At 43.9% G+C, this 11,065-nt stretch overlaps 1 protein-coding gene across 6 annotated transcripts in view; it reads left to right on the forward strand.

Moving 5' to 3' along the window:
* Window positions 1–10,866, forward strand: part of KIAA0319 (KIAA0319 ortholog) — a 33,899-nt gene extending 23,033 nt beyond the window's left edge. For 3 of the 6 annotated variants that reach the window (XM_077353011.1, XM_077353009.1, XM_077353014.1), the window contains 8 exons: window positions 867–1,018; window positions 3,976–4,114; window positions 5,311–5,470; window positions 6,504–6,646; window positions 7,990–8,112; window positions 8,245–8,335; window positions 9,432–9,523; window positions 10,295–10,866. In XM_077353011.1, coding sequence (XP_077209126.1) covers window positions 867–1,018; window positions 3,976–4,114; window positions 5,311–5,470; window positions 6,504–6,646; window positions 7,990–8,112; window positions 8,245–8,335; window positions 9,432–9,523; window positions 10,295–10,461 — 1,067 coding nt within the window. In that variant the 3' untranslated portion in view covers window positions 10,462–10,866. Of the gene's footprint in view, window positions 1–866; window positions 1,019–3,975; window positions 4,115–5,310; window positions 5,471–6,503; window positions 6,647–7,989; window positions 8,113–8,244; window positions 8,336–9,431; window positions 9,524–10,294 lie in introns of those variants that run through there. The other 3 variants (XM_077353010.1, XM_077353012.1, XM_077353013.1) reach the window with 3 other exon arrangements.
* Window positions 10,867–11,065: the final 199 nt, after the last annotated feature.

Consider the following 11,065-nt stretch of genomic DNA (forward strand, 5'->3'; position numbering starts at 1 on the left):
TTGAACCTCCTTCAGGCAGTGAAAATGGCGTATTAAAAAACCAGTTCCTCTTCTTCTTATAGGGACCCTGGTGCCCACCAAGTGACTGTCCAAACAAGGCTTCTGATTGGCTGTGCAGATTATTAAAAATTTACTTTGGTAGCAGCTAAAACCACAGCAGAAGAGCCTTTACCATGTGACTGAAAGTTTGCTGTGGCAGCCATTTTGTGGCTGAGCACACCATGATGTGTGAGAATTCCAAAGGATCCCACAGGTCCCAAAAGGTTGAGAACCACAATGCAGGGTGTTCTCCACCACCCTGTTATCATAGCAGCCTTGTGAAGTAGGCTACCCCGAGAGATGATGGATTTGGGTCCCCCACATCCATGTTGCTTAGCAATGGTGCCTTCCTCCAGCACAAAGAGCCTTTCCTTGATGCAATAAGCTTTTCTGATGCAATTACCGCTCAGTAGAACAGATCTATGGGATCTGTTGTGGGGAGAGGGAGGGAAGCAATCCTGTTTATGCTGTTTTGTTTAAGAACAAGGAAATATCATCAGCACTCTTTGACGGAATCCCAGCACTATGGAAACTGCCTGAGATTGATCACTGGTCAGCTGGTGGGTTGTGGCTTGTGTGCCCTCTCTGCCTCAGTTCTCAGAGGAGACTCTTGTGAGTCATGGTTTTGCTTCCTGCGATGGACGTTGATCAGGGCAGGCAGCCAGCTTGTCCACAGAAATTATTTCGGTGTTTGTTTTGACGTCTCCCTTACATGCTGAATATCTGCTTCTATGGAGCAAGACATCTAGGAGCAATTGATGGTTTTCATTTTGTTTTGATTTTTAAAAAAATGAATTTCTCCCTTTCTTTACTCTCTTGTTGTTTAGAAAGCAACCGGCCTCCACAAGCTTATGCAGGAGGCAAACATGTCCTTGTCCTTCCCAATAATTCTATAGTTTTGGATGCTTCACAGTCTACTGATGACCAGGGAATTGTTTCCTATCTCTGGACTCGGGATGGTCAGAGTCCCGCTGCAGGAGTAAGTCTATTAAGCCGGTCACTTTTTTTTTTTTTTTTTTTATAGAAAGTTTTTATTTTATTTTCCAGAGTTGAAGACAGTGAGATACATGCAATCTACATTGTTAATACAGAAAAGGAGAGCTATGCTCTTCGTTTGATACACTTGGTTCCCCATTTTAATCCCTTTTATAAATAGTTCAGGTAAGGGCCCCATTGTTCTTGAAAGGCCTCTTCTATTCTTCCATTAACTATTAGTGTCAGTTTGGCTATCTTGGCAAGATCAGCTAGTTTATTCACCCAGTCTTCTGTCGAGGGTAGTTCTTGCGTTTTGCATTTCTTGGCCAATTCTAGTTTTGCTGCCGTCGTCGCATAGAAGAAGAAGCTCTGTATGTGGGTTAGGAAGCACTGTGGAAAAACATTTTGGTTCCCCGTTTCAATCTTAAAAACCCTCTTCTCTCCATTTAAGATTATAAAACTGGCTACAATATCATGGACTTTTACCCAAAGATTATAGACTTTTTATAGACTTTTTCACGTTTACACCACATTTAAAAAGAGAAGTCTACTTTGTTACCATCATTTCAACATTTGTTTGCATAGTTTCTGATATTTTTAACAATCATAAACAGTTTATACTTAACGTAGTCCTAGAGCCCTCCACATTTCCACTAGAGAAAGGGAAAAAGGAAAAAGAAAATAAGCCTGCTTAGTTGTACAGAAAGAAGGGAAACAAATATATATAAGTGTACATTGTTAATACCAGAAATAATAAAATGGAGTCTTCATTAATTAGTAGAATAAATTTTTCGTTAGTTATATTTACACCTCCTCAGTTAGAAACCTCCTTTTAGTTATGCTTTAAATTTAGGCTGAAAGTCACTACAGAGATATGTTAGATAATTCAAATTCAGCTATCATAGGAAATCTAAAACCCCACACTATAATGTAAGCCCATTCCATTAGGTGTCTCCTTTTAGTTATGCTTTGATTTTGGGCTGGTAGACACTGCGAAATTAGATTTATTAATACAAATTCAGCTTACTTAAAAGATCTTAGACCCCAGATTAACTTCTTAACTAGTTATATTGCCTATATGGCTACATATAGGAGGTAAAAGAGGAAAAGAATTTCAACCACTGTGTTACATTTCCATTCCCCAAGCTTCTTAAGGGGGTCTCATTTCGAGGCTTATTACGTCTTATGGCTCCCGTTGACTAATGTTCTGTCTTTGGCTGGGAAGGTACAGTTGTAGTCTTTCCCTCGGAGTATACATCGATAAATCTTGAAGCAGTTGTACCTCCTGGACTCCAATATCAGTACAGATGTTTTTCCATGAAACTCCTTTCAATCGATTGCTTTCACCGCAGATCCATATGTCTTTTAATTGATTCTTGTGTATTGTTGCTTTGGAGTGGCTATATATCTTCTCAGGTAGGGTGTCCTTATCTGAGCTGCAAGACTCTGACATCCCCTTTTCCATCTCCATAATTTCAGATTCCTCTTCTGCTGGTAATTTTCCACCTTGTTTAGAGCTATCATCAGCCACTACTATTGGTTCATCATTCCTGTTAGAGACTTCTTCCTTAATGCCTTTAAACTCCATGAGCATATTTTTAAGTGAGCCATTTATAGATTCTTTCAGGTCTTGTGTTTGTTTCTCTAGAAGATATGCAAATTTTTTAAACGAAAACATGTTCCAGGTTTGGAATTTTGTTAGACTTTATCAATTATGCATATGTTGTTTCCAAAATATATTTGCAATTTTGCAAATAACCAGTAGAGGTCCTACAGAGTCCTAACGAAAGCAACAGTCTGTTTTGAATTAAAGGAATGTCTCTAAGGCTTAGTTCTCGCGAGATTTCACGGCTCTAATCTCTCTTATCTTCGAAGACAAAAACAGATGCGATAAGAGCTGTTACTTATTAGTTTGAGTTAATTTAAGTCCTTCTTCTGCTTAGAAAAGAAAATTAGCCTGCCTCATAATGAGGTGGCATCAAGCAGAGCCAGAAACGGGGGGAAAAGTAAAGACGGAGAAGCAGGAAAGCACTTGCATCTCTGCGTTGATTAATGACTCAATATCTTGGAATTTGGCAGTTTCACCCCCTCAGTGGTAATAAATAGTCTTCCTGTCACTCTGGCTTGTTTGGATTAGCGAGAGCAACTCTCCACGCCGAAAGTTCATTCCAGGGAAGAGGGTGCCGAGGGAAACCCCACTCACTGTTTGTAGGCTCGATCTGATGTCTGCCAGATGTTTTCACTCCGGAGTTGTGATGAGTCGAAGGTCTTGCTGGGAGGTATCCAATTAGTTTTGTAGATTAAAATAAGCTTTGTAGATTGCAGAGTTGAAAAAGGAGGAAAAGGAAAAAAGATTTTAAGATGGCGGACGGCGCTTGCTGGACCCTGTGCACACTGAGCTTACGTTCCAGTGGGAGATTAATTTCCCTGCGGAACAGAGAGGCCCCAGAGATTCACAAGGAATTCCTGAGAAGATTTATGGGTGGGTTAGCGTACCCAAAACCCGATTCTGTCAATCACAGCAGCGATTGACCCTCAGTGGAACAGGAGCTCGAAGTATTCGAGCTATCCAAGTGCCATGGCTCCGCCTTCCATCAAGCCGGTCACTTTTAAATCGATCTTTTCCTGTTTCCAGTTGTTAAGTTTATATTTCCAATTTCCATTCGTTTTACCCCTTACTTACATTGATACGTGTGCTCGGATCCAATACAGTCTATTGAATGGAGAGTTGGGTTTGGACCTGGAGTGACTAGCTCTGGGCATCCCATTAGAAGTCTCAATTCTCCATCTTTAAAAGGGAAATAAAAGAAACCCAAACTCATGAATCTGAGGAGATGAGCAGCCACCATTGAAGGCTGTGTGGGGCTAGCTTTGTGTTGTGTGAAAGCGTTACGATTATGGGCAGCTGTCCGACGATTGCTCTCTTGAGTTCCAGTGAATCTGAAGCTTGACTCTTTGCAGGATGTGATACATGGTTCAGACCGCGAGGCAGTCCTGCGGGTCACCAATCTTGTGGAAGGGATCTATACATTTCACTTGAAAGTCACCGATGGCAGAGGAGAATCAGACACTGACACTGCTATAGTGGAAGTGCAGCCTGGTATGATCTTTAAAGAGACATTTCTAGCTCGCACGCTGCATTCTGTCCAGAGCCTTCCTTTGGTTCCCCCCATAGGCAGTAGGACAAAGGTCTTGCTAGGCTAGGATGCTGTTTTCGGTGCAATCCTAGCTCCATACTTGTGGGTGGGTGTGCTTGGGTGTGTATGTGTGGGGAGATTTCCCACCGACTCCCAAGTGGATGACTGTTTCCCTTTGTTAGTTTGAATCTCCATTGCTGTTCAAGGCAAGCTCCAAAAACAGATATGAAATATAGTACTCTCAGAAGCCTTGTTGCTTTCCTTTGACTTTTAAGTCCCTGAGGGAACAATGGCACTGCTTGAGACCCCTTTGCAAGGGGTAGCTCTAACAGAAAAAGACAAGCCCTCTGTCCTGTTCTTGAGCTAAAATTCTGCTTCCTCCTGTTCAAATGTTCTTGGCATTCTGGTGTAGTTGTCGTAGTTAATGGTGATCTAGTACTGTGAGGACTCTGACCTGGATAGCCCAGGTGTGCCCAGTCTCGTCAGAACTCAGACGCTAAGCAGGGAGATGGTGGCCACTGGGAATAGCAGTGGTGCTGCTGTGGTAGGTATCATAGTTGGCCTCTGGCTTGCTACCAAAGGGCCCCACAGGGTACACATTGCTATATTTTACCATTTGGTGTTGCTAAACTGATAAACTGATATTTCCATGTACATGTTTGAGGTTGACCTGTACCACCACTTCCCAAGGGCCCTCCTCCTGAGCCCCCTCCTATGGCACCCCCTGCAGTTCTGCCCAACCCACTGGGCTATCAGTATGAGTTACTTTAATGTTTAATTTTCTACGGTTCCATGTTGCTTGTTGTTTCACTTCATTCACTATTATTAATCTAAGATATCTGTATTGTTTCTGTTCTGTTTTATGTGAACTGCCCCGAGCCTTTGGGGAGGGCGGAAAATAAATAAATAAACAAACAAACAAACAAATAAATAAATCTGGAGTGAGGCTGTAGAGATACTGGAGAAAAGCTCTTTGCTCTAAACTTCTGATGCTGTATCTGAGAACATAATTATTACCCAAAATGTGATAAATTTACGCATGGAATATGTCTTTCCCTTGTTTTTAAATTATTATTTCTGCTTTTGAAACTCCCAGGAAATGTTATGAAGGGAGCCTTTGCCATGATCTGAAAGAAGCCTGACTTTTCTGCCTTTTCAGACCCGAAGAAAAATGGCCTGGTGGAGCTGATATTGCAAGTTGGAGCTGGCTGGTTGACTGAGCAACAGAAAGGTGTACTTGTGCGACAGCTTGCCGTGCTATTGAATGTCTTAGAGTCAGACATAAAAGTTCGGAGGATCCATGCCTATTCTGACATCAGGTACAAAGACATACGGAGATCCCGTGGCCTGTAGTAGTTTGAACCTCAGATTCTGAGACCCAGATTTGAGTCTTGCAAGATGACTTTGGCCCATTGCTCTTCTCAGCATGACCTGCCTCTCAAGGTTCCACAAGGATAAAATGGAGGAGGACAAACTCTTGGGGAGAAAATGCGATAGACAGAAATATCCCAAATCACTAGAGACTTTTAGAGGGTTGGATTCCACTGCTGGTGACAAAGAAGGAGGGGGTCCTCTTAGGCAGGGGTAGTCAACCTGCGGTCCTCTAGATGTTTGTGGACTAGAATTCCCATGAGCCCCTGCTAGCGTTTGCTGGCAGGGGCTCATTGGAATTGTAGTCCATGGGCATCTGGAGGTCCACAGGTTGACTACCCCTGCTCTTAGGTCACCAAAGGTAGCTCAGGGGATTGTAGGACCACCATGGACAAAAGCCATGTGTGACAGGGGCTAACTGAAAGAGGGGGTGGGCTGCAACTGAGTGGAAAAGCCGGTGGGCTCCTACCCAGGATGCTTCATTTTAGTGATGAGTACTCTGGTGTTGGGAACTAGATGAATGTCAGTGTCCCCCCCCCCCATGCAAGAATGGGCTGCATAATTTATAAAGCAATTAAAAGTGTGGCCTGATATGACCACCCAAGCTGTGGTTGCTTTTGAAAAAGTTGCCATGAATTGTTAAGGTAACAACTAGTGTAGTCTGTTCATTGAAGTTTGCTTGTCAACAAAAGGTAAAAATAATCAAGGTGGTTTTTCCCCACCCCTGTGCACCTATACAGTGTCGTGGCCTCTAGAACATGCTAAATATTGTTGTAACTGTGCTCATTTTAAAAGGGATTTTCTAACGCTGTGCCAGAAGATCCTCCTTTTCGGGTAGATTTGTCATATAGGCTTTAGCCTAATGGGGCAAAGCGTCTGAATTTTGTAGAGACTAGAACCTTGGTTTGGCAGGCTACACGGCATCTCTGACAGAGTTGCCAACCCCACTCCATCATTGCAGCCTGCCCTCCCTTTCTCCAGCACAGCTGTTGTGTTCTACGTGCAGAAGGGGCATCCTGTCAAAGTAGCCAAGGCTTCGGACGTGGTGCAGATGCTCCGCTTGCAGCTCCTGAAAGAGAAGCCGGATTTCCTGCTTTTCAAGGTGCTGCGCGTTGACACGGCTGGTATGTCTTCCGTGCTACTTCCAGTGATCTTTGTTAGTCCTGGCACAGCAACACGACAGATGTTTGGATGTGTATTTAGTTGTTATGTAGGCCTGAGTGTGTCTTTCCTCTTGTCATTTTTTGTTTGTGGCGGGATTCCTAAATTTTACTTTTGAGCAGGGAGCTGGAGAGTCATGCATGCCAATGCTGCAGTTAACAAAAGTTTAGTGTGAGCCTTTGCCAATGGGATTGTTGTCACACATTCTACCCTGGATGGCAAATTACAGGCTAGCCTCTAGTCACCTTGGTGTAGTGGCTAAGAGCAATGCCTCCTAATCTGGCGAGCCAAGTCTGATCCCCCGCTCCCACACATGCAGCCAGCTGGCTGACCTTGGGCTCGCCACAGCGCTGATAGAGCTGTTCTGACTGAGCAGTAATATCAGGGCTGAGACCTACCTCACAGGGTTTCTGTTGTAGGAAGGGGATTGTAAGCTGCTTTGAGACTCCTTCTGGTTCAGAAAAGTGGCATATAAGCACCAGGTCCTCCTCTTCCTCCTTCTCCTCGTACATATCTAGCTTCACCCAGTCAAAAACAAGAAGTCTAGTTAGTTTATAGAAGAAGAAGAGTTGTTTTTTATATGCCGCTATTCTCTACCCGAAGGAGTCTCAAAGTGGCTTACAGTCGCCTTCCCTTTCCTCTCCCCACATGAGACACCCTGTGGGGTGGGTGAGGCTGAGAGAACCCTGATATGACTGCTCGGTCAGAACAACTTTATCAGCGCTGTCACCCAGCTGGCTGCATGTGGGGGAGTGCAGAATTGAACCCAGCTCGTCAGATTATAAGTCCACACTCCTAACCATTACACCACACTGGCTCTCTATATGTAAGCAGGGTGGTGTGAAAATGCAATAATGAATAATAAAGAAGTGGTTCTGTAGGACAGTGGCAGAGCACATATTTTTCAGACTGACAACAGGGGAGACATTCCCTGTTTTAAGCAGGCTAGTCTGGCAGCCAGGCAAGGGACGTTGGAAGGCGGTTTGCCATTGCCTTTCTCTACATTGTGACCTCGAGTGTTCCATGGAGGAGTCACCACCCAAATCCTTAGAGGTCTCCCATCCAAATGCTAGCCAGGGCCGGCCCTGCCGAGCTTCCGAGATCTGATGAGCTTCTGCTTACCTGGGCTATCCAGGTCAGAGCATTAAAGCACCTGTTTGTAGTTTGGATGTGGACTTTCTATGAATGACTCATTGGAGTGTCTCTCTACATCATGCTGTGCGTTTGCAGGTGCAAAAGCCAAATGCGGTTGTTGAAATCCCAAACACCAAGGCAGTCCCTACAATTTCATGTTTTGCTATTGCAGCGTGCCTTCTAAAGTGCTCTGGCCACGGACATTGTGACCCCATCACTAAGCGCTGCATTTGCTATCAACTCTGGATGGAAAATTTGATCCAGTGGTACCTGAATGATGGAGAGAGTAACTGTGGTGAGTTAGCAGGGGACGGAAGAAGCCTTCAGGGGAAGGGCGTGGGACAGAGCAGGCCTGTGCGTGTGCGGCCTTGAATGTCCGCGGACTAATACAGCCTATTACTGTTTTGAAATGTTTGGTTTCCCCTAGAATGGAGTATACCCTACGTGATGGTGTCTGCCTTCGTTTTGATGGTGTTGATGGTGGGTTTGGTATGGATCTGCATCTGCTGCTGCAGGAGGTAAACTATACCAACCTCGTGGGTGCCACACTCCCAGCCAAAAGAGTTATGGTGCTGCTCAGACAGCTGGGAGACTCCTCTTCAAATCTCCAGTCAGCTGGGGCACTCATTGTGTCATCTTCGTACCAGTCATTCCCTGAGAGCCTGTGTGGCGTAGTGCAGGGGTAGTCAACCTGTGGTCCTCCAGATGTTCATGGACTACAATTCCCATGAGCCCCTGCCAGCGGTTGCTGGCAGTGGCGGATGGGAATTGTAGTCCATGAACATCTGGAGGACCACAGGTTGACTACCCTGTGGTTAAAGAGCAGCGGGTTCTAATTGGGACAACTGGGTTTGATTCCCCACTTGTCCACATGCAGCCAGCTGGCTGACCTTGGGTTCACCACAATTCTCATAGAGCTGTTCTCATAGAACAGTTCTCTCAGAGCTCTGTCAGCACTAGCGACCTCACAGGGTGTCTATGCAGGAAGAGGAAAGGAAAGGTGTTTGTAAGATGTTATGGGACTCCTTCAGGTAGTGAAAAATGGGGTATATAAACCCAGCTGGTCATCTTTGTCAGTCTGCTCAGCAAAGGGACTTCGGCCAGAGTGGGTTCGAATCCCTCCTAGTGGGAATGACTCCACTTTTGAAGCAGACACAATTATGACTGCTGCTTGGGGAAGAGGATAACCCCAATGCCAATTTGGTGCTGTTTGAATGGGAGAAACAGAAAAAAGTTAGCACTTCTGTGGAGTATGAGTTTCAAGAGCTCTGGTTGGCCATCTTCTCAGGAAGATGAGCATCTCAAATGTTAAATTCCTGTCTGGCTGTGATATTAAATGAATTTATCTGGCTTTCTTATTTTTTGTCGGGGGGGGGGAGGATTAACTGCTTCAGGCTGCCATCACACACTCCCATAAGGAAGACAGACAAAATGGAAGAGAATAAGAGGCGTTTTTGGGGAGGGCTCCGATAAATTGGGATTCTGGATGATGTAGTCTGCAGCGTCTGGTCTTTGGATTGCTTGTAAGAAAGTAAATCCAGGAACTGAACTGGATATTCAGTTTGCAAGGTGTGCATGGACAACTATTGACATTGCTTTTTTAAAATTTCCCAGCAGAAAGAGAACCAAAATAAGAAAGAAAAGAAAATACACAATTTTGGATAACATTGATGACCAGGAGAGAATGGAGCTTAGGCCCAAATATGGTATTACTTTAAAAAAAAATTCTTCTAAGCTCAGTGGCAATAATCAAGGAACTATTTGTAACTCATATGTGTATTTTTTTTTTGTAATTTCTGTTTGCCCTTACCTGGTGACTTAATGCTTGAAAGGACAACTGTCATCCCTGTAAGCACAGCAGAGCCTCTCTCTCACTCTGCCTTTTGCCCGGATCCACTTTATACACTTAAATCCATGGCTTGAGGAGTTCATGTTTCTAAGGGCTCTCACCCTTTCCTTTTGCTCTCTTGTGAAGGGCAGCTAACTAGTTTCAGAACTGCCCTTGCTTGATGGGCCCATGACTGGCAAAATAAATCAGGGAGCCTACTTGGAATCCCAAGCAATATTTCAGGAGAGAGTTTTGGAACAGATCAAAGCCCTGTGACACTTTGGTATTTATGATGGTGTACAAGACATGACTCTCTGAACTTATTTATTTATATCTGCATTTATTCTCTGCCATCTCTCCAGAAACTCAGGGCAGATTGCAAGAAAGGTAAAATTTAGTTCTATTAAATAAGTTTTAAAACCTTTAAACAGAAAAACAGAAAAAAGCTACATTTACCCAATTTCTTCTGTTATATGGGAAAGAGAAGGGGGAGAGGGAAATACACAACCTTTAGTTGGGGCCTAATATGGCAGATTCTGACAAGGCGGCCAGTGGATTTTGGGTGTTATTACTTGATGTTGTGAATGACATGTCCCTAAATCGAACAGTGAACAGGTCTGCCAAAGTGTCTTTTTGCCTCTCCTCTCAGGTATAAAACACAGAAGTACAGAACACAATTCCAGCCTGATGGTATCAGAGTCTGAATTTGACAGTGATCAGGACACCATCTTCAGCAGAGAGAACCTGAGGAATCTCATGAACGGTTCAATTAAAAATGGCGTCTCTTTCAGCTACAGCTCAAGAGCAGATAAATAACCATGCAATGAAAGGACGTGTTTACCCAGCTGGCTAAGTATGTGCTTCTCCTCCCTCTGTATCGTCCTAAAATGCTACAAGTGGTGGATGGAGCAGAAGAAGGGGAAATGGACTCAACAGACATGCATATTTTCTGAAAGAATAAAGAGAAAAGCACTTTAACTTGCCACGTGGGTTACATAGAGTGGTTTCAAAGCCTAAATATCTGCTGATGATATTCATGTAATATCTCATGGACAGCTCCCACTCAAGCCCTAGCCAAGACTGTTGCATTAGGAGCGTCACATATGAAAGTTAATGAGCTTATTTCCCAGAGCAAGCTGTGACTGTGCATCTATCTGAAATCACTTTAAACTCAGTATGCAAATTAACCTAAGTTATTAAAAGCAATGTGTAGCTAACTGCCCCAGTTGTCTTCATGCATCCTGTTTTATTCATTCCTCTTTCCGTTGAGATACAGACAACGTTTAGTTTAATAACAGCTACTATTAAAAAGGAGCAGGGATGTTTAACTTCTGTCGATTTTTTGAATGCATCTTAGCAAGACATTTGAAAGATCAGGGACGATGTGTCCACATATGTTTGAGATAGTTTATGCTGGGGT

The sequence above is a fragment of the Paroedura picta genome, chromosome 9 (genome assembly GCF_049243985.1).
Source record: "Paroedura picta isolate Pp20150507F chromosome 9, Ppicta_v3.0, whole genome shotgun sequence".
Lineage (NCBI taxonomy): Eukaryota > Metazoa > Chordata > Lepidosauria > Squamata > Gekkonidae > Paroedura > Paroedura picta.